Raw genomic sequence first — 24,655 nt, forward strand, 5'->3', positions numbered from 1 at the left:
ATGATCAGGACAGCAGTGGCTCAAGAGAAAAAAGATTGGGACACTCTTATTCCCTATTTGATGTTTGCCATCCGTGAGGTACCTCAAGCTTCACCAGGGTTTAATCCCTTTGAGTTATTGTTTGGGAGACAGCCCAGGGGTATCTTGGATATGTTAAAAGAAGGGTGGGAGCAGCAAGGTCTCAGGGAGCCAAATCTGGTACAATTTGTGTCCCAAATGTATGAGAGGCTAGGAAAGATAGGGCCCATTGTGCAGCAACATGTAAAAGAGGCTCAGGAACGACAGAAGAAAAGTTATGACATAAGTGCTGTTGTTCGATCTTTTAAGCCTGGGGACAAGGTCCTAGTCCTGTTTCCTACCCAGGAAAGCAAACTTTTCGCCCATTGGCAGGGGCCATATGAAGTTCTAGAGGCTGTCGGTGCTGTCAATTACAGAGTCCGCCAGTTAGGTAGGAAAAGGGAGGAGCAAATATATCATCTTAACCTCCTTAAACCTTGGCATGATGAGGAAACCTCTCCTCAGGTAGTGAGTACTGCCATTGAAAAGTCTAAAGTGCCCCTAGAGCCAGCATTGTCTGTTAAGCAGAGACAACAGACTGAAGAAATGATTCGCCGGAACAGGGATGTCTTCTCTTCCCTCCCTGGGCGCACTACCTTAATTGAACACGACATTGTCACTCCGCCAGGAGTCATTGTAAAGCAGAAGCCGTATTGTATTCCAGAAGCCAGATGTGTGGACGTGAGAAAGGAGATCGAGAAGATGCTCCAGTAATTGAAGAATCCACTAGTGAGTGGAATAGTCCCATTGTGCTTGTTCCGAAACCCAATGGGACAATTAGGTTCTGCAATGACTTTAGGCGCCTAAACAGTATGTCGCAGTTTGATGCCTATCCGATGCCACGTGTGGATGAACTAGTGGAAAATCTTGCTGGTAGCAACTATTTGACAACCCTTGATCTAACAAAGGGTTATTGGCAAGTCCCCCTGACTTCCACGGCCAAGCGAAAGACTGCATTTTCCACCCCTGATGGTCTCTTTCATTATAAAGTCCTACCCTTTGGGTTGCATGGGGCACCTGCCACCTTCCAAAGGGCCATGAATAAATTGCTACGACCTCATACAGCTTATGCAGCCGCTTACTTGGACAATATAGTGATTTATACCCCAGACTGGGGATCACATTTAGCCAAAGTTGAGGCGGTCTTAGCTTCATTAAGGTCAGCAGGGTTAACAGCTAACCCAGAGAAATGTGCCATAGCCATGACAGAAGCCAAATATTTGGGGTACATTGTTGGTCGAGGGCGTGTAAAACCCCAGCTAGACAATGTGGAGGTAGTCAAAAATTGGGCAAGACCAGAAAAAAAGTCGCAGTTAAGAATCTTTTTAGGCTTAGTAGGTTACTATAGGCGGTTTGTAAGCCACTAGAGCTGCTCCACTTACGGACATGTTAAAAAAAAGTTGTCCAGATAGATTAACCTGGTCTGACTCTGCAGAAACCGCCTGGTCTGATCTTCGGTTAGCTCTTTGATCCTCTCCAGTTCTACAGGCACCGGATTTTACCCGGAGGTTCTTCCTCGAAACTGTCGCTTCTGGTGTTGGCTTAGGTGCAGTCTTGTCAAAGGAGAAGAATGGAGTAGAAAATCCTGTCCTGTACCTAAGTCGTAAGTTGCTTCCAAGGGAACAAAAATATGCCACTGTGGAGAAAGAATGTCTCGCCATAAAATGGGCTACAGAAGCTTTGCGCTATTATCTCCTAGGCAGAGAATTCACCTTAATAACAGATCATGCACCACTGAGATGGATGCAGAACAACCGGGAGGTAAATGCCAAGGTAACCCGCTGGTTCTTGGCACTGCAACCTTTCAAGTTCTCAGTAGAACATAGACCTGGGATTCTGCATAAGAATGCAGATGCATTGTCACGAAACTATGCGCTCCTCGCGAAGTGCGCGTCCCCCTACTTGGAGACGCTATGGGGAGGAATATGTAACAAAGGGAGGCATTTATCTGTCAAGATGCAGAGAAAACATACAAGCAGAATAAAACATTGGCACAGTTATGCACCTAGATTGAGGTTAAACCAGGTAAAGACTTATGTAAAGTTTAAAGTTCGGTTAACTTACATGATTTGAAAGCTCCTTCCTCTCAGCAAACAGACAGGGTGTGTCTGTTAGTGCAAACAGAGCCAGTGATGGGTGTTTCCTCTTAAAGAGAAGGTGGGTGTGTCACCCGTCCATCAAGCTAAGGCTGGGGGAGGAGTATCAGGTATAAAAGCTTGTTTGTATCATTTGTTCAGGGAGACCAACGCTGGGGAAGCTGGCTGGTCTTGAGAGAGCTGGTCTTTGTCTAGCTAGCGTTTAGGGTCTCCAAGAACTGCTGTGAAATCTGTACCGTGTCAAAACATTTACCATCCTGACAATAAAACTACATAAAAAGGAAGAAGTTGTTCGCTTGTGCTTCAGCAGTAGCGGGCTATTGCCACATATATATATTTATATATTAGAGAGGCGAATACACCCGAACTTAGCAGATCCGAGTACTGAGCCGGCTCGGCTCGGTACTTTCGCGCGCTCTCGGAATTGAAAATGAAGCTAAACGTCATCGTTACGTTGTCAAATCTCAGATATCGCGAGTTTTTTATTATATAAGTACCGCACTCCGCGGAAATCCAGTGCCATTTCACAGAGGGACACAGAATGGGTAGCACAGATTTTGGCAGTCTCTAGTGCAGTTGGGCAGCGTCATAGGAAAAAGAAAGAGGAGGGGTAGCAGTGTTCTTCAAAGTCTTCAGTGACATTCTGGAGAGCTCCATTGCTAATTGTCATTGCTGATTTACAAATAATAGGTCTGGCAGGCTTGGTCTTCTAAATCTGCAGGCACATTGTATTGTGTTATATAGGTAATATACAAAGAGGAGAGCTCCATTGCTATTTGTCATTGCTGAAATAGAATAATAGGTCTGGCAGGCTTGGTCTTTCAAAACCGCCGGAAAACTAGCCAAAAAGCGGTGGTTTGAGCAAACTGCCCTTTGGTAAATCTAGCCCTTGGTCTTCTAAATCTGCAGTCACATTGTACTGTGTTATAAAAATGGATTCACAGCAGTACACAAAAGACCAAGAGCACCAGCAGCTGCTGGCACCAGTCATGATGATAGTAATCCCTCTACGTCATCTGTTAAAGCCTATGTTAAAGTGCATAGTGTTTTTAAGTCACGGAAACAAAAATGTAAGTTATCTGCAGAAAAAAATTAAATTGCCAACATGCCATTCTACACACGCAGTGGCATGGAAAGAATAAGGTCTTTGTCTTTCTCTATGAGTGCTAGTTCTACAACTGTCACCGAGGCATCTTCTTGTAAGGTCAGTCATGACCAAGCAAGACCTGGTCATTCAGACTCTAAAAGTGGTGTCCAAATACTTTTACGTGTAGCAGCCGAGCTGCAAGAAAACAGTAAGGCATTAGAGAAAAATGTATGTTCAGTGTCAGCAGCCGCGGGCACTGTCACGACTCTCTCTCCCCTGCTGGTGGCGTCCCGGCCGTTGCCATGATGACTGGGGTGTCACTACCAGTTCCTTAGTCCCGGTTGCCTAGGCAACAACTGGGACGCTGCAGCTCCCTGCCGCCGAGCCCGGCCAGCTGTCAAACAGCCAGGCGCACGCGCGCAGGGCTGTGAAGTCTTAGCCAATTATGGCTGATTAGTGTTAGGAACTCTGCTGGGCACTCTGCTCTCTCATTGGTTGCAGTACCAGTAATTAATTATGCAAGTGCTAGGAGCACTGTACTATTTAAGGCAGTGAGGACTGAACATCACTGCTGGTTATAGTGTTTTGTCTCAGTACTGCTGCCTGCTCCTGTGCTATATTGGTGTTGAATTTTGGATTGCTTTCTCTGTGTATGACCTCCGTCTGTTCCTGGACTCTAAACCATTTGCCTGTGACACTGACCTATTGCTTGTACCCAGACTCTGGATCGTTGCCTGTGACCCTGATCCTGCTTGTACCTGACATCCGTTGCTCAGTCCAGTCCGCATATCTCTGTCCTGTCTCTACTCCGTGTATTACCTCCTGTACATGTGCGCTGCCGTGTGAACATAAATTAGTACTACACTGAGCGTAAGTCCTGGGGCATCCGAGTACCTGTGAGCATAACCAGTCTCTACAGTAAAGGTGGCTGCTAAAGGTGAAGATCTCATCCACTAATGATCTACAAATTTATGCCGCACTGGTTGCCATAACATTCAGATTCAGAAATGACACAAATCCCTGATAAGAATCTATCCACAAGTGCTATGTGTAATCCTGACCTGTCTGATAGTGTGCCCATAAAGATGGCCCCTTTCAGTATTTCTGCAGATGTGTGCATGAACAGACCAAGTGTAACCGGTGATACACAAATTGAGGACGAGGGCACTAATGAGGATGTTAATGAGGATGATGTTGTTTGTGTAAGTCCTGCACCGGTGGAAGCAGTTCTTACACGTGATAAGAAGAAGGCCATTGTCATGTCTGGGCATAAGGCCAAAAAATCCACTTCTTATGTGTGCAATTATTTTTACCCAAATCCTAACAAAAGTTGTCTAGCCATTTGTAGCGTTTGTAAAGCCACAGTCAGTAGAGGTAGGGACCTTAACCATCTAGGAACCTCTTCCATGTTAGGCCATTTGAAGCGAGTTCATGGCAAGCTGTTGGGAAAATTGGAAACTTATGCTAATAAAATAACAACAAGCAGTCCATCATCAGCTAGGTCCCTTCTCTCAGCTAGATCCAGACACCTGCAATCTACACCCACAACATCGTCCTCATCAATATCCTCAGTAGCAATCGGAGTTAGTCCATCAAGTTACTAAGGATAGATGACTCCTCAACTATTCTGGATTCCTCAGAAGAATTCTTGAGCATTAGTCACACTGCTGCTGCTGCTGGGGGTGAATCTTCATCCCAGAAGCAGACCAAGAAGAAGATTACTAGTAGTTTACAACAATTGACTGTTAAACGATCCCTTGCAAGAGGAAGCAAGTATGAAAGCTGTCACCCAGTTGCAAAGTGGATCACAGACACCATGGCAACTATGCTAGTATTAGATCTCTGTCCAATATCCACTATTAATGCAGCTGGTTTTAGACAGTTACTTGAGGTCTTGTGTCCCCATTATCAAATTCCATCACAACACCATTTTACTAGAAAAGCTATTCCTTACCTCTACCAGAAGGTTCGTAAAAATTTAATTATTGGGCTACATAATTACATTCTACCCACTGTACTCTTAACCACAGATATGTGGACAAGCGGAACTGGGCAAACTAAAGATTATATGACTGTGACAGTCCACTAACCCAGTGGTGATTAGCCTTCACAAGCAGGAACAGCAGCAGCATGTACCCATGTACGTCACATTTTTCAGAGGCAGGCTACTCTGTGTATCACCGGCTTCACTAAGAGGCATATAGCTGACAATCTGTTACAAAAACTAAGGGATGTCATTGCAACATGGCTTATCCCGCTTGGACTCTCCTCAAGATATGTCATTTCTGATAACAACCACCAACCACCAATATTGTGAGAGCATTACAGCTGGGTGAATTCTATCACATTCCCCGTTTTGCTCATACAATAAACTCGGTGGTGCCGAGCTTTTTAAAAAATGACATGGACGTGCAGGAGATGCTGTCTGTGGCCCGTAAAATATCTGGACATTTCTGGCATTCGGCAACAGCATGTAGGAGACTGCAACATCTACAAGAGCAATTTAAGTTGCTCTGCCACCAACTGAAGCAAGAGGTGGTAACAAGGTGGAATTCCACCCTGTATATGCTTCTGCGGATGGAGGAACAGCGAAATGTCATCCACGCTTATTCCACAAGTCATGACATTGGGAAAGGATGGGGATGTATTTTACTCAAGCGCAGTGGAGAATTATTTCCGTGTTGAGCAAGGTGCTGAAACCATTCAAAGTAGTCACCTGTGAAGTAAGTTCAGACACTGCTAGCTTGAGCAAAGTGATTCCCTTAATTTGACTTTTGGAAAAGCAGGTTGAGAAACTGAAGGAGCAGATTAAACAAAAAAATTACGCTAAGCATGTCGGACTTGTAGATCAAGTACTTTATTCGCTTCGCCAGGATCCAAGAGTTATCAAAATATTGAAATCGGATCACTACATTTTGTCGATTGTGCTTGATCCTCAGTTTAAGATTCTGTCTTCTCTTTGTTTCCAACTGACCCAGATCTGAAGTGATGCAAGGAGCTCCTGGTGAGCAAGATGACAGCTCAAGTGTGATGTGACAGGATGGTGTCTCCTCCTTCAGTTTCTCACTCAACTGCTGCTAGGAAAAATCTTAGCTTTCCCAAGAGACTCAGGGATGATGCAGATGATCAAGCACAACATTTTAACATCTGGGGGTAAATGTATCAAAGTGCGAGTTTGCCAGCATGTTTAAATCGCGGCAAATCGCGATTTTTTTTTTAAAAAAACTGGAAATGTATCAAGCTGCGATTTTGACACTCATGTTCAAAATCGCTGGTCATCTCTCCCGAGTTTAGCTAACTCTCCTGTGTTTGGCAAACTCTCCTGTGTTGTAACAGTGAGTTGTAAACACATCACTGTTACACTGACCTGTCATACAGCTGCCAGAGCTCCGGCAGCTGTTAAAATGTTAAAGAACAGATAAAAGTTTTTTTAAAAAAAAGCGTGGGGTCCCCCCGCTATTTATGTTTAACCCTAGTGCTGCCTGACTAGTGCTGGTCCCGTGAAAATCGGGGAAAAATTTTGCGTGGGGTCCCCCCGATTTTCACTTTACCAGCACTAGGCAAACCAGCCAGGGTTGGCGGCACTATAGCAGGGGGACGCGCGGCAGGGGTCCCCCTGCCATAATGACTAACCAACCCTAGACTGTTCAGCGCTGGGCTGGATTCCCTAGGGAGTGGGGTCCGCTGAAAAAAACGAGCGGGCCCCCCCCCCTAAAAAGAACCAGCCCAGTTCTGATAGCACTAGGGCTCTTCCTACTACCCCTGGGCTGTGGGTAGTAGGGAAATACGGCGGTAAATAGTAGAAAAAAACAAACTGACACCAATTTTGTTTGTGGAACTACAAGTCCCAGCCAGCCAGGTTGCCAAAAAAAGTGTGGCCATGCTGGTGCTTGTATAACTACAAGCACCAGCATACCCACGGCAGCCAGGGCATGTTGGCACTTGGAGAACCACAAGTGCCAACATGCCCTGACATCCCTGGCTTGCTGGGCCCTGTAGTTCCACAAAGAAAAAAGTTTACAAAGCCACAACACCCTCTTATAAACCACATACATTTATTAAAAATAAAAACCCCACAATAAAGACACTAGCCACCCTCTTGTTAACCACCACTATTTATTAAAAAAAACCAAAACAAATACTTACCAATGATGTCTTCTTTCTCGATGGCTTGGTCCTGTCCTTAAGTATTTGTAAATCCATCTTGCCGGCTTGCCCCAGTCCTAGCTATTTATACCTCCATAAGGGAATCTTTCCCAACAGGAACTCTTCGCCCAGAAGGGGCACATATTTGTAACATCCCGACTCTTTAGGCTTGATTGAAGTTGCCCAAAAAAAAAAACTTGAGGCGCCGCAAACACCTCCTACCTAGTAGGATGTCCTAGCCGCAATGCTTTTACGCCGTTTGCGTAAGAGCTAACTACTGTATTATGGTATTTTCCCACGCTAGTGGGGAAATCACATATTACAGTATCTAGCGCTTACGCAATTAACGTAGCGCATTGCGCATGCGCTACGCTACTTGCGTAACCTGAATTTACTGTATTACAGGTTACGCAAGTAGCGTAGTGCATGCGCAATGCGATACGTTAATTGCGTAAGCGCTAGATGGATGAAAAAACAAGGAATTTGAAGACCCATGTACCAACTAGCTTTGCACTGCCTAAGCTGCCCCCTCTCCAGTTTGTACTCGAAAAGAGTTTTCAGCACAGCCGGGAACCTTGTCAGCAATCGGTGTAGGAGGCTACTTCCTCAAAATGTGGAAAAGATGATGTTCATAAAAATGAACTTCAAGTTCCATGAGGAAGGCCTTTCTCACCAATTACATAAAAATACTGAGACTTCTGTAACAGTGGATTCCAGCGATGATGAATTAATAATGTGTAAGGATGATGTACAAACTGATGAGGTTGAGGATGAGGATGATGACAACAACATCTTGCCACAGTAGATTTAATTAACAGCACTGTTACCTTAGGTGGCTTAAGGCCATTGTTAGCTTGTGTTGTCGGGGCCCAAACAAACCAAGCACATCAGCTTCAAAAGTGGCAGTCCTTGTCGCTGAAGTGCTTGGTTTGTTAAAGTGTGCTTGTCCTTTTTAAGAACCAACATAAGGGTGGGTGGAAGGGCCCAAGGACAATTCCATCTTGCACCACCTTTCCTTTCAGCTACCGCTGTGTGCCAATGTTACCTACATGTGATGTATACTGTTGTGTGCTTAGCAAAAATGTTAGACACCCATTGATGCTGCAGATGACTCAGCACAACATTTTGACATCTGGTCTTGTCTACTGTAAAAGAATTGACCAGAATTAGTGACACCTCTGCTGTAACTCCACCTGATCCTACTATCAACTATCAACATCCAAAGAATGGTGGAGGATTATTTAAAAAAATTTTGAGCGGTATAAAGACAACAGTTTTATTAACAAAGAACATTGTTGCTTGCAGAATTAATGTAAGCATGGATGTCTAACTAGACGTGTATATGTACTACCTTCCAGTTTGTTGCTGTTTCATCAGTATTGCACAAAGTGTTTGTAATCTGCACTTTACGTCAAAGGTACCTAACTATATTATAATTTTTGGAGAATTGGAACTGATTCGAAGCTCAGTGATGAGTCATGAGTTGCTTTTTGCTGTGAATTACAATGGCTCATTTTAGTGGATTGTCTGGCACCCTGGTTTGGTCTGGGTCTGATAAAAGCACATATCCCGGGAGGGGTCAGCTCTTGTCGCATCTATTAGCTGTAGAATTACCACAGTTATCCAAGGAACAGGTGGAGCGATCAAATGAACCATAACTGATTTCATGATCCAAGGACAATTCCATCTTGCACCACTTTTCTTTACTGACACTGCAGTCTTTGTTTGAAATTGTATGAATATAATATTGTGACCCATGAGATGGCTCCAAATTGACTGCAAATGACTTAAAATTAGTGTTATTGAGGTTAATAATAATGTAGGGTAAAAAAAGCAAAATAATGTGATTTCAGCCAGAAAAAAAGGGATTTTAGAAAAATGTAGGGATCCAAAATCAGAACACGGGGTTCAGTGAACATCTCTAATATATATCACTCAAGAAGTTGTCCGAGTGACCGATGTCTGGTCACTCGGACAACTTCTTGCTTCAAATTATATGCTTTTATTGATGCACCACAATAAACAGCAAACGTCAGGATAACACCAGGCAACCTACCACTTACTAATCCTAGATTTCCTTACTGGTCACCGGCCACTAGCTGACATCAGACGTAATACACAAATGCATAACCCAGGTTTTAATACAATGAGACTCCTCCAACAACCTTGGCTTGACGGACAGTCGACCCTCCCTCTTTGTCTTTAAAAGGAGTTCCCTGTAGATGTTCTATAACCTCTTGATTGCAGACACACCTTGTCAGCTCTGTTAGCTGTGGAAAAGAAACTGTAAAATCACATTTTATACTTCAGCTTGTAACACATACATTATATGGACAAAAGTATTTGGACGCCTGACCATTACATCATCAGGGACTGTATATGTATTTGAATACAATATCATTACTTTAATATGGAGTTGGTCCCCCTTTTGCAGCGATAACAGCTTCTACTTTTCTTGGAAGGCTTTCGACAAGATGTTGGAGTTTTTCTGTAGGAATTTGTGCCCATTCATTCTGTAGAGCATTTATGAGGTCAGGCTCTGATGTTGGGGAAGAAGGCCTGGCTCACAATCTGCGTTCCAGTTCATCCCAAAGGTGTTCAATGGGGTTGAGGACAGGGCTCTGTGTGGGCCAGTCAAGTTCTTCCACACCAAACTCATCAATCCATGTCTTTGTAGTCCTTGCTTTGTGCACTGAGCACAGTCATGTTGGAATAGAAAATGGCCTTCCCCAAACTTTTGCCACAAAGTTGGAAGCAAAGCATTTTCCAAAATGACTTGGTATTCTGAAGCATTAAGATTGCCCTTTACTGGAGATAAGAGGCCTAGCCCAAAGCCTGAAAAGCAGCCCCATACCATTATCCCTCCTCCACCATACTTTACAGCTGGCATAATGCAGTCAGGCAGGTAACGTTCTCCCGGCATCCACCAAACCCAGACTCATCCCAGCTGACTTCCAAACAGAGAACCGTGATTTGTCTCTCCACAGAACACGTTTCCACTGCTTCACAGTCCAGTATTTGTGTGCTTTGCACCACTCCATCCGTCATTTGGCATTTGTCTTGGTGATGTAAGGCTTGCATTCAGCTGCTCGGCCATGGAAATCCATTCCATTAAGATCTCGCTGGACAGTTTTTGTGCTTACATTAACACCAGTGGAAGTTCAGAACTCTTCAGCTATAGAATCAGCAGAGCATTGGCAACTTTTATGCACCATGCGCCTTAACAATCGTTGACCCCGCTCTTTGCTTTTACGTGGTAATCCGCTTCGTGGCGGAGTTGCTGTTTTTCCTAAACATTTCCACTTTCTAATAATATCACTTACAGTTGACTGTGGAATATCCAGCAAGGATGAAACTTCACAAACTGTCTTATTGCAAAGATGGCATCCTATCACAGTACCATGCAAAGTCACTGAGCTCTTCAGAACAACCCATTTTATATCAGAAATGTTTACAAATGGAGATTGCATGGCTAAGTGCTTGATTTTATACACCTCTCTCAACGAGTCTGATTGAAACACCTCAATTCAATAACTAACAATAACTAACAGGTGTGGCCAAATACTTTGTCCATATAGTGTATGTCTCAGACCTGAATATAACTAATCCTGGTTGCAGTACTACACCTGTATGTAACTTGGTTTGCAGCTTTTTACTTGCAGACTGTCAGCCAAGTAGCCTTTTCATCTCTTAGAGGCCTGTGGTAAACCCCAAACCCCTCTATTTGTAAATATATATATATATATATATATATATATATATATATATATTTATATTTATATATACCGTATTTCCCCATGTATAAGACGCACCTTTTTACCCCACATTTTGGGTCTAAAAAAAAGGTGCGTCTTATACACTGCAAGCGCTACTTACCTGATTGAAGAAGTCGGCATTTGGTGTGAGGAGTCCCCGCTAATCAGCTCCAGCGTGTCCACCGTTACTTTGCAAAAGGACCTTCAGGTCCTGCAGGCGCCTCCCACAGTCTCGGCGCTGTCAGTCACGTGACTGACAGTTCCGATGATCGCCGCTGCAGATTCCTCTGTGTTTCCCTGACAAAAGCTGCACAGTCTTGTTGACATTAGACAAGTCACGTAAACACGCCCCAAGCGTGTCTACGTGACTTGTCTCTTGTCAGCAAGACTGTGCAGTAGCGCTCATTGCCTCATTGCCTCATTTTGGTCTGAATGTGTAAGCTGCTCTAGTGAATCTCAACAAATTACAAGCTCCAGTGTGCTCTGTGACAATTGTAGGCTCCTCCAGTGTACTTTATGTAATACATCTTTTTTTTTCATTTTGGGCCTCAAAATTAAGGTGCGTCTTATACATGGGTGCGTCTTATACATGGGGAAATACGGTATATATATATATATATATATATATATATATATATATAGTTATAATGTCACCTTTTGAGTTTGGTGAAGGTACTTGTAATTATTGTCGTAGTATAAGCTGTTCTTTACAGTTGTTATCTTCTGTAATAAAGTTGTATCGTCCTTCTCTTCTCGCCTATGTGAATCTTAAGGTGCCAGGGTATCCTCACAGTCTGCACCAAAAAGGTGGTCTTGTGAAATAATCTGTCGCTTTTTGTCTAGCACTGGGAGTTTGTTTTACCTTCCTTTAGATCAGCAGAATTAGAATGTCTGAAAGATTGAACTCAATGATTATTTTTAAGTAACTGGAATCATCTTCTCTAAAAAAAACAATAATCTCCAAACCTGAGCAAAAAGCCACAATAATAAGTCTGTTTCCAGACCATAGCTTAATTAAATTTACTAGCTGTACTTATATAATTAAGAAAGTGCAAGTTGCCCACATTATCAGTGTATTTGGTAAAAGCATGGGTATTATTATAGAACCAATAATACTACTCAGTGTTGTAGAGTCATTTACATTAGTCCCTGCCCCATACAAGCTTACATTCTAAACTCCCTATCACAAACACACACTCCAGGCTCGATTTTGTCACAAGCCAATTGACCTACCAGTATGTTTTTGTACTCTGGGGTGAAACCCACGCAAACACGGGGAGAACATACAAACTCAAATATCTGATTAAATATGGGACCCATGGACTACTTATGAAAACATTTTAGGCCTTCACAACTTACTTTGGCACTTAATGAGTGACCATTTTGCTTGTTATACTGGGGTCATATTCCCTTTCTGTTCTAATCTACAGTAATCCTTCCTTCACCTCAATTCTCTGCCTTTAATTTCTCTTTCAATGTGTTATTTTCTGTACATTCCATATGCGGGGTTTGTACATTTTTTATTGTATAGCATTTTACATATAATCTTCTCAATAAACTCTTAAAAAAAGATAAGGGTCCATGTAAACATACGGTATTCCCAAGAACTGTTGTAAATACAGTACGTGGATCTGACCATTGTTTCTTGTCTTCGTGGTAGAGTACTGTATATACTCGACTCGTGTATAAGCCGAGTATTTCAGCACATTTTTTACGCTGAAAAAGCCCCCCCTCGGCTTATACTCGAGTCAATAAGTTTCCCCAGTTTTCTGTGGTGTTCGGCTTATATTCGGGTCGACTTATACTCGAGTATATACTTGTGTATAAGCAGAGTTTTTCAGCACATTTTTTACGCTGATAAAGCCCCGCCTCTGCTTATACTCGAGTCAATAAGTTTTCCCAGTTTTCTGTGGTCCTCAGCTTATACTCGAGTATATACAATATTTTCAGACAACAGACTTGCACCTAAATCGCAGATATCGCAGTTAAAGAAATCAAATCAGATTTTCTTTCAGTGCTAATTATTGTATTTTTCAGAACAAAGCAATAGAACAATACACTAAAGAGCTAAACACCTTGCTGATTAATCTGGGTGGAGAAGCTATTGTTTCATCAGGATTTGTGAAAGAAGTCATTGAGCAGGATTTGACTTATGCACTGAGTTGGTAAGTATGAGTATGACTGTAGAAATATGTAACCACTTGCCTTGTAAAATACATATTTGTAAAATAGTGCCAGGAAAGGTAATTTGCAAAAGCGGAGAAATGTGGAGGTGCAGATCCCATTGCATCCTCTGTTGTGACACCCTGTGCCTATTCCTATGCATTTATGAACATTTGGACAGACAAGGACATATGATAATCCATAAAGATGGTGCAAACATTGGAAAGCATCATTTTCCTCATTATGATGGGAGGATCTGGTGAATGTAGGTTGTGGGAAAACAAGGTATTAATATCACCTCAACCTGTCAACTGCGGACTATAAAAACATATACTTTTTCTAGCCCTCTGGTTTCCCATATATCTCAGTCATATTTAAGCTTGTGTATATTCTATTTTGAAAGTAGTAAAATAACTGCCGGCTTGCATCGTTAGCATACAGACTAGTCTATTGTTTCAGTCTAAGCAAAGGGGTTATTGTCCACCAGTCCTGTATGAATGGACATCACATCAGGGGGTTTCCTGTCTTCAATTAGTTGTGGGTCTGTGTGTGCTAGCATAAGAAAAAGGCCCACAGACAGAGCTCTTTGTTTAATGGCAGAGGACTGCATTGTGTATTTAAATGTAAAGGTGTCTGGATCCTGATCTCTGTTTAAACAAAATTTCCTGTATAGCCACATAATATCTGTTACTAATTAAATCAGAAATGATTCATCTACTATCTCCTGGTCTGTATGTTTACCTGTGAAAAGGTAAAGAAAGGAAAGGGCCAATCAGGCTCGTCCTGGAATTGCTGATGAGGACATTTCTGGGTTTAAAAGAGAGCTCTAGAGGACAGCAAATTGGCATTCACTTAAAAGTGATAGCTGGGGTCAGGCTGGCGTCGAGATATATTAATCTCTGCCCCCTGACAGGAAAGGGACAATCAGTCACTGGAGTACTGCCGTGCCCTGATCTACCTCTCCAGGTCTTGGAGAGCTGTGTGTCCACCGATAGCGGAGTGACAGTTACTTTGGGCCACTACGTTTGCGGGGAGAGAGACAGCAGTACCTGAAAGTAACAGGCAGCAGTCCCTGAAAAGTAGCCAACTGTATGTTGGCTATGCCAAACTGTAGTGATATTTGTTGCAAGTTATTATTATTTACATCTGTTGTTGCTGGTTTGTGCTACCATTTTGTTAAATAAACTTATTTGTGTTATTTCGGATATTTGCCTGGGTGGTAGGTACCGGGTAGGCGAGCTGTGCGGCCCAGAAGGTTACGTTAAACCCGGTATCCTCATATAGGCTAACCAGACTAATGCAACTGATTTGTGTAATCTAAGTCTAAAAAAGATACCATTTAGTGATACAAGATTTTGAAATGAATTTCAAGGGACGGAGGCTGTGAACTTAAGCAATGTCTCTGGGTTAGGAGATATCCGAGAGGTGGTGATTTGGCTGTGACCATTACTGTCACTGGAATGTCTTTTACTCCATCAAGTTGCATGTTATACAAGAAATTATATTTATATGTATCTGAATAGCAATGTAATTAATTAATGAAAATGTACAAATGTGGCAAATACAGCCCCGATCATGCCTCTCATTCATGACTTAATCAATATATAAATGATGCACCAATGAACAGTATTTCATGAGAAAAATTGAAAAGTTGAAATTGAGCGGGTGGTCCAGATGTAATTCTATGCAGGACTGTAATGTGATGTTCTTACCCTTTCGAGCATGCACTTTCCTATGATGGATTTCAATCCTGCACATGGTGGTGTTAAGATTTTATATGGGTACACTACAAAACGCAGATTGGGAGGAATGCAGCTATGTATATGCATAGCAGACACATAGGTGCAGTTGAACTATGGTTCCATATTGTTTTATCTGAAAATGACCACAAGAAAATTATAGATTGACAGTATGTAACCAAACCTGTTGCCACGGGACATACAGTATAGAAAAAACAAAGGAATTCCTGCAAGTATATTGCTTTTCACAATGTGTAAAAACAATATCTGCATTTATAGTAAGAAACAAACTAAAAGAAGCTCCCATTTAGAATACAATTTTTTACAATGACACAGGCAATTGTTAGACAGCGGTTCTAATAACAAACTTACAGAACTGATGACAGAGGTCTTCACCTATAGCAACCACCTTCCCATAGAGCTTTATGCGCTCACAGGTACTCGGATGCCCACAGGACTTAACTCTTAGCGTAGTGTAAGTTTGTTAACAACACCGCAGTGGCAGGCCAGAGGAGACTGAGTAGATGGTAACGGATGGTCAGACGTAAGGCGAGGTCAGGGGTCAGAAGCATGTAGAATACTCAAATAACACGCCAAAGGGTCAGGGTCACCAGAACGACAGTAGAATCCAAGAGCAGAGCAATAGTGTCAGAACAGGAGGTCGAATAGTAAACGAGCAGTGTATCCACAGGAAAACTGGGACAAAGCAGGAACAGGACAGGAGCAGGTCAGCAACAGACAGAATGCACGCTATAACCGGCAGGGAGGCTAAGCACGCCCTGCCTTAAATACTAAAGCTAGCCAATCAGGGCTTTGCCCTGTAATCATACCCAGGCACTGTTTGATGTATTGATTAATTAGCCCGCAGACTGTATGTGTCCCAGCGCAAACGCCCGGCTGCCCTGTATTGCCAGGGCATGCTAATCTGAAAGACCGGCGTCCGACCGTTGCTAAGGCAATGGTCGGGCCGAAAAACAGGAAGTGACGTCCCGGTCATAATGGAGACGGCCTGGACGCCAGAGACAGGGGGAAATTTTTTGCAAGTGAACACTTTACATTGCTGTTAGGAGCCGCGGCGGCCCTATCTTCCCACTCTGTGTCTCCTGTCAGTCTCCCCCTCACCTTTAGATTGTAAGCTCCCTTGAGCAGGGCTCTCTATCCTTATGTCCTCTTCCTCCTGTTTATCTTTGACCCCGCCCCCCCCTCTTCGTCACTAGACTCCTGCCACTGTCTCCCCTCTTCTCCCTTGCCTTTGCTTCTCTTTCTTTGTCCTGATCCTGTTTGTGGCCCCCACACTATTGGGCACAAGTTCTGCCTTTTTCCCATTATGCACCTCCCTACCTCCCCCCTTACCACTCTGTGCACTGGTCACATTTACCTCTTTGCCAGTGCACCTGCTCTCTGCTGAGTTTGTAATTTTTGTACCTTATTTGTACTAATTGCACTTTGCCTTTATGCTGTGTACTGTTATCCTGTACTGTTGTCCCCTACTCTATGTACGGTGCTGCGGACCCCATTGTGGCGCCTCATAAATAAACGATAATAAATAATAAAATAGTCAGTAATGTTGTATATGACATTTTGGAGAAAGCTTAAGATAAGGAGAATCCCACCTATGAAAAATGTCCTGCAACACGTCTCACTAAATGAAGTTTCTTAGTGTTCCAGCTATTCTTGTTTGCGTGACCATTTCCATAGTGTAATGAATGCTGCAAATAATTTGTGCACTTTGAGTTCTGAGTAATGGACCCCAGTGGCTGGTGGCTGCATTGGGATTAAAATCAATAGTTAACGGAATGTACAAGCTCAGGGATATCTCCAGGAGAAGACTGGGGTCTGAATTGTATTTGCTGTCCACACGAAAAATCTGAATTACTTCTCATAATATGAGATACTGGAGTATTCAGGGATTACTGCCAAGGGTTAACACCCAAGAAACATCTATATCTGTGGTTAAGGTAAGCACCAAGAGTCTAGTACATTGTAATGTTAAATTAGAGTCTGTAGCTGTGGTTAGTAAGCATACCTCCTAACATTTGGGTAGGTGGCATCGGTACAAGGGATCTGTCCACACATGATGGGGTTTGGCCACACCACAATGGGGGCTTTTGAAGCGCTAGGCTGCTTTATTCTCTCCTCTCCTCCTAACCCCTTCATTGTCGTGCACACCCGTTCACTGCTACCTGAGTTGTCCTGATCAGGATGGCAGTACAGAGACCTCATATGGTACTCGCGCCTAAATCAGGATGGTTTGGAGGTATGGAAACAGTGCTATGATCTTTTTCTAATAATTATTTCAGGTACCTGGGCAAGAAAAAACGCCCATTCAATATGAAGACTATGGAAAAATTTATGGATAAAAGCCAAAAGTACAGTTTGAAAAAAATCATACTGGAACCTAATTTTAACAGGAATTCTTTGGAAGAATCAATAATAAACGTAAGGTCCAGATTGTACTGTACATACCCTTAAGAATATTTTTATTGACTGCTGTTACATATATGTTGATCATTTTTTTTAAAACTGGTTTTTGTTTGCTTGTCATCTCTACTTTTGGGCCACTCTTAGGATAGCATTGTGCAGACATTAATCTCTCATATTTGAGATTCAGTATAGAGAGAGAGAAAGAAAGCACTCACCAGACAAAAGCGGAACAGTCATGTGTAATGTGGAAAAACATCTGATTTCCGGCAGTTTTGCCTTTAGAAAATATAAAATAAAACTGCCTCAAAGGTCAAAAACCTGCCAGGTTTACAAAACTGCACTTTGGCAAATGTCTCAACGGACTTAAACTTCATAGGAACTTTACAATAAAGTAGGAAATTGAATTCCAGTGTTGCATTTTCTAATAAACAGACTTTACATTTATACTTATAAATGTATGCATACTGAAATTATGCTAGCTATGACTGGCAATGTGCTAAATATATTACAAATTAATGCATTTATAATTCTGTTTTATCTACTTGTCTTCTGAAATCTAGACAACACGGGACATTGAGAAGTGCTTTATGCAAGTAAAAATTAATTTTATTCTACACCTTACAAAGCTCCATGAGGAGAGGTAAGAAACCAGAAACACCCATGTGAAGTTAAACCTGTTCTATCCATAAGGTCACCTCTTGTATCCTTGGGTGTAGTAGCAGAATCACACTATAGAATTCAGCATCCAGGCATAAATTAACTACCAATGTATGAAGCTTAGGGGGTGAATACTTTGTTTACATTGAACAACCATATATTTGCCCAACAGATTGGGGTTTAAATCCCTGAAATTTTGAAATCCTTTGTACTAAATGGAAACGTTAAGGTTACGGGCCTGATTTAGAGCTGATCCTCAATTTTGCGGCACAAGTGTAAATGTAAAATTTTGACAGTATGATACAGTATGTGCAATTAAACATACTGTGTGTGTATGTGGCCGTATTAAAAATAGACCAGTTATCAACTTGATGATGACATCAGTTTTCAGTTGGCTGACAGGGGCAATTTCTACAAGTTCTAGCATGCCCTAGCAGTTTATGGCTGCCAGGGTTTGCTGGGATTTGTAGTTCCACTCAGTTAAGTATTGTCTAGGTCTGTTGCCTAGTAACGGCAAGCGGCATCCTGCTTCAATCAGGCATCAGCGCCTTTTTCTATATACTGCCGATGTCTAGCCAGTTGCTAGGCAGCAGCACTAGCTAATCCATTCATTAGCATCTGCTGCACTAGTGCAGCTAATTAGGTTGGTTTGTTCTTAATGGTCCATCTGTACATAAACATTCCTTTCGAACACCTGTGCTGGTGATAGTTTCTGCTAAAGCTAGTGTGCTGTTTGAATTACTGACCTATATTTATCTCTTGTTGTGACCTGGACCGTACCTGCTTTCTCCTGTCCCTGACTATTGCCTGTTTTCTGGATCTGCTATTAACCGGTTCCTGCCCTGTCCAGTTTACCTGATTTTTCCCTGAACTCTGCCACCCTGACCAGCCTATATTACTGACTATTCTTTTGAACGCAGCCAGCCCTGACTGCAGCTTTTCTTTTGACCTCATTTTAGAACACAGGCTTGGTTTGGTTTTGTGTTACTCTTGCTGCTGTCAGCTACTTTGTTCTGTTTCCTGTATACTACACTGAAAAAATTGTTTTATAAGCCACAACCACCACGAGTTAAGACCTAGGGACAACCAAATACTTTTGGAACATATTGCGTTCCTCAGAAAGGGCACCGCTATAGGTGAAGATCTTGTAAAGAAGGTTCTAGTGGTTTATAATCCCTTCCAATATTGTTCATAACACTAAGTTTCCACATTACCCCAACTTCAAATGCCCAGGGGGCTTGGGAGGAGCCCAGCGCTATTCAGCGTTGGACTGGCTATACATGATGAGGGAGGTCCAACTTTTTTCCATAGGCACTATTCCCCTAGGGAATTCAGCCCTGTGCCAGCCAGGCAGACCCCATCCTAGTCTACTGCCAAGGTGTGAATAGCCCATTTTGGCATAGCCTGATGCTGGTTACATGTTTGGAGAGAGAGGCTATGTTTTTTGTTTTGCTATATTTAGTTTCTATTTTTTAACCAGTAAATTAATGTGCTGATGGTCATCATCATCATCAGCACGTATCTTCCTAACAGGCATATCTGGAGATACTGCCTATTCTAAATAGGCTGCATTTCCATGGTTCCTTAGCTGTAAAAAAAAGCACCTGGTCTGACTCTCCAGAAGAAGTGCCACAAGCGTAACTTTTGATTTACTCAATATTCTACGTAATTCAATTGTGCATGAGAGGTGGACTATCATCCAATTCTAAGTCAGGTCATAGATATGCAGTATTTTTATTTGTACTTTGTTATGTTTATTGGTGCCATGAAATGCTGTTCCTATACAAGAACCTGACAAAGCCATATGTAGGTTAAGCTAGAAAGACCAATGTATCTCATCTTTAATGGCCAATTCCTCCCTGCGTGCTAGCTGCAGTAAATTGTATTTTGAGTTAGAAACATATTCCTGAATAAAGATCCGCCATTACATCCAATTATTTCCCTACAATCCTTACATATATATTTATACTTTTTGGGGCTGATGAAGAGTTGGTAGCAAAATGGAAGTAAAATACTCTTTTAAAAAAAAACAACATGGAAAAATAGCACATTTCCATCCAATACACAGTTCCGTACACATCTCAAGATGGGTCTCCATCAGCAGCATTAGGGCCTGTTTTCCAACAAGTCAACATCATCAGCGAGTATTTGCATCTCCCCTATAGTAGGTGCAAAATATTCACCTCCTAACAGGTGTATATGCATCTTTCTGGAGGTCTACATGAGCCACATTTGTGGAAAAATGAATTTACTGTACTCTGCCAACATTCAAACGCCCCATCTCTCCGCCACCCCGTCTATTCAGTCACAAGGAGTCATAAGTGTCAGATATGTGCAAAGTGACATTTGCGTACGTTTGTTTTCTGAGCATGTGCAGACCAATTTCACGCAAGATACGCTATGCAAACTTGCTATGTCCCAGTCTGCATCAGACCTTTTTCTTCACTTGTATTTGATACATTACATTACATGCTATTATACTATCACAATTGACTCTTTTGTTAAAATCAATGTCTTTCTTCAGATTTAAAAACCTTTGTGGAAAACTTTGGATACGTAATAAATCTTCAAGAAGTTGGCAGCAGCTGGTGTCGCACATGAAAACAATCTCCAGAGAGAGCGATAGGGACAATCATAAAAAGACAATTGACCAACTGAATAGAAAGGTAACTATATTTCATATATTAACAATTGCTGCTATATTTTGTCTAGGCCTAACTGTTGTGACTATGACTTTTTGTTTAATTTAAATTAATTTCTCATTTTATGTTTCTTAACACATAGCAAGTATTTTGAAGTGCATTTTCCTTTAGTCTTTTAATTTAATCCCTTGTTACTGATAAAAAAAATAAAATAATGGAACCTACCACCTTATCAAAAAATTCGAGCAAAAATCCTCCTCCAGTAAAGTTTTTACTATTATTTAATTATAGCTTCAACACAACTTTTCAATTTACACCCGTGAAACTGCTACCGATCTCCACTTGCATTAACATAGCAGTTAGCCCTCTATTAGTCGAGTTTTAAAGCGGTCTCTTATGTAAAGCTACTTATTTAAATAGACAAGGCAATAGATTTCTGTCTCCAGTGTAAGCTTTATAATCTCATGGTTCTTTGCAAACCCAAGATTCTAATGTGAGGATTCCACTGTCCATTTGTGAAACAGATACTGGTATATTACATCCTTCACAAATCCATAACATCAGAATAATATGAAACTGCAAAACACACCTGGCAATTCTATCCTGCCTTAAAACAGGCCACAAGCTAAAGTAGCCAATAAATATGTAATTGAAGAATTGGATCACTCTTAACCTACTGGCCACAAGTTGTTCTCCAGGAAGCCTACATAGTGGGCCTGATAAATTAAGGAAGGCAAGTCCATTTACATGGTGTATTTTGTGTTTTTTCACTCTGCGCATGTGTAAAACCAAAACATATATAAAAGTACGCAATTTATGTTCGCACGTAAGTGACACTTCCATCAGTGTACGATTTGAAGGGCGGAATGGGGATTTGCGTATGCACCTTGTCAATGTACACTAAGGGAATGCCATGCACACAGCAACGTCCGATTCAAGCTGTTGGCATCTCTAAGGTACATGAATTTCAGCTATAGCACTCGCACCAGCTACAGGTCAGGTGTAAATGCAGAGTGATAGTGATGACAGCTGTGTATGTACGCTATAACATATGTTTGCAATGAGGAGCAACTGTAAAAATGCATTTTATGTACAGTAGACATGAATTACATCCTGATAAATATATTTCATGAAAAAAACATTTTTAAAATGTTTTTTCATTAATCACTATATTATTAACAGGTGACAATAATCAAATACTTTTTTTCCTGTGCGTTCTGGGTCTTTACATTCCACATATGCATTGTATGTATCCAACAGTGTGTTGTGTCTGTCTCAATACAGCAATTGCCATATATGCAGAGTGTACGTACATCTGTATTCAACAAGAGACATTTCATCAGATCCACTAGTATACCCGAATTACATGCGTTTCTCCAAAAAAACGCACATTACATTTGTTTTGTGTGCCTTAATGAATCAGTCCTATTATTTCATGTCAGAGGGGCATCAAATACAACTACTATAATCTCAATTCAAAACTAATTTAATCCCACACTGTGCTGATAAATGAAGAATAATACTTGTTCCATTCTCTAGGACATCTGGGGCCTGATTCATTAAGGATCTTAAATGAAGAGGATCCTTGTTTCAGTCTTCTGGACAAAACCATGTTACAATGGAAGGGGTGCAAATGTGTGTTTTGCACAAGGGTTAAACACTAATTGTTTTTTCATGTAACACACAAACGCTTGATAGCTTATTTGTACACTGAAAGTTGATATGTGTGTGCTACATGAAAAAATAGTCAGTATTTAACTTATGTGCAAAACATAACACACATTTGCACCCCTTCCATTGTAACATGGTTTTGTCCTGGAGACTGAAATAAGGATCCTCTTCATTTAAGATCCTTAATGAATCAGGCTCCTGGTTACTAAATTTTGCACAGTAGAACTGACAATATATCAGTTAGGGCACATTCCCATATCAGCACTTGTACTACTCTATTTTCATTGCACTGTGAATTTGAAAGGTGATATCAAACTTCACCAGATGTTAGAGCACTTCAACATAGATATGGGAAGAGCACGTCACACACAAGACTCTCAGATTCTGTCACTGCCTTTCCAAATTGTCCCTGCGGTCCTCAGGCTCTGCTGGTTACAGACCTCTCTATAAGATGCTGTCCAGTATGTCTCCACTCCAGAGATCCCTCCAGAATCAGAGTATGGGTGCAGCCATCTTGGATTCGGTCACATGATTCCTCTCAGCCAATCAGGTGATATCAGCCTCCATTTCAGATTCCCTCCAAAACCAGTCCATGGGAGCTGCCATCTTGGATATAGTCACCTGATCCATCTCAACAACTCAGAGTGCTGCCTCTGCCGAGCTGATTGCAGTCTCCAATCAGGAATCAAGAACAACTATAAAAGGACTGTAGAGCCCTTACCTGTTGCCAGTGCAACGTTGTATTTCAGACGCCAACCTGGTTCCCAGCAGATTGCAGTCTTGTTATTTATTAAGCTCTGACAGTGTAGTCTGCATTCTGGCTCCAGCCTGATTCTAGCAATCTGGTTCCATCCAATCTGGTTCTTTTCCGGTTACAGCAATCCTCTTTCAGCATTTCGGTTACAGCATTCTGGTTATAGTCCGGTCCAGCAATTCAGTTCCTGTTTGCTCTTCCTCGCTAGTGTAATCACCATCTGCACCAATCCATTCACTACATGCAGAGGAACATTATCAGACCACCCAGCTTTGTCCACGTAGTCACCAGTCCAGCTCCAGAGACACAACCCAGTCTGGGTACAGACAGATCCTTAGGCGTGACAGAGCCCTTACTCTCTTCCTACATTGTTTAATTGTTACATTTTCAGCTACATAGTACGTAGTTTGCTTTTCTTTATTTTTAATGTTAAAGTTCAATACTTTATTTCCACTTTGTCACAGATTTTACTTCTATTTCTAAACATAATAAGATACACTATGTTTTTGTTTGAGTTTTAATTAAAATACTATTGGAGACATTTATGAAAACTGGTACACAGGTATCTGTATAGAAAAGAAGGTGCTGCTCATAGCAACAAATCAGATTATAACAATATTTTTTCTATTACAGTTTGGAGAATTAAAGGGAAAGTCTAGTTCTTATGGGAGACACCACCTTTTCTATACAATTAACTGTAAAAGTTTTAACAAATGACCAGCCAAGTGTTTACATGGAATAACATAAGCTTAGATATCGGTGACATCTCAGCTTATGTTATGCATTTTATCCATGCGCTAACACTAGGGGGACATGTGTGGAGAATCTTTCTACACCTAGGGGTTCTCTGTCTTCTGTAAAAGAAAGTCCTAAATATGACATCATCACAGTTTCCAGAGGAGCAGAAGGGGACTGAATGCAGTTAATAATCATTCCCATTTTGGAGGACACAGCAGGAAGTTGCCCTACTCCAGATTACTTCAGCTAGGCCAACATCATACTAGTCTACAGGGGCAGCTAGAGAACGAAAGGTCTATTCACTTGACTCTTTGTCTGTCTATTTACCTTTGGTGGGGAGTGCACAATGTTCAGAAGTGTCATGTTTCAATTCAAAATGTTTTTTTCACTTCAGTAAGTTATTCTATGGATTCTCTCAAGGTGGGATTTATCTATCTATCCTTATTGAGAAGTTTTTTGGAAGCAGATGATCCAATCATAGAGTCATGGCAGCCATGAAGATGGTTTTGGGAGATCTGTTATACACTTCTATTGCGGGAACCTCTCTTAGTATCTTTAATCAAGTTCACAGGCCACTATATTACTGATTTTCATCGTTAGCTGATACTGAATGAGATGTAGCTGCTCAGATATATAATTTTCAGATAGGATTCCCACTTGAATGATGAAGGTTAATCCCATTGCGTGCCTTATTTTGCGCTAACTTGCTCTCCGCATGCTTAGACA

General features: G+C 41.6%; 1 protein-coding gene across 2 annotated transcripts in view; it reads left to right on the top strand.

Moving 5' to 3' along the window:
- The window catches only part of LOC142136854 (uncharacterized), a 358,937-nt gene that overhangs the window by 331,599 nt on the left and 2,683 nt on the right, over positions 1-24,655 (top strand). For both annotated transcript variants that reach the window (XM_075194706.1, XM_075194707.1), the window contains 4 exons: positions 13,179-13,306; positions 17,344-17,482; positions 18,028-18,107; positions 20,649-20,790. In XM_075194706.1, coding sequence (XP_075050807.1) covers positions 13,179-13,306; positions 17,344-17,482; positions 18,028-18,107; positions 20,649-20,790 — 489 coding nt within the window. The remainder of the gene's footprint in view (positions 1-13,178; positions 13,307-17,343; positions 17,483-18,027; positions 18,108-20,648; positions 20,791-24,655) is intronic.

The sequence above is a fragment of the Mixophyes fleayi genome, chromosome 1 (genome assembly GCF_038048845.1).
Source record: "Mixophyes fleayi isolate aMixFle1 chromosome 1, aMixFle1.hap1, whole genome shotgun sequence".
Classification (NCBI taxonomy): domain Eukaryota; kingdom Metazoa; phylum Chordata; class Amphibia; order Anura; family Limnodynastidae; genus Mixophyes; species Mixophyes fleayi.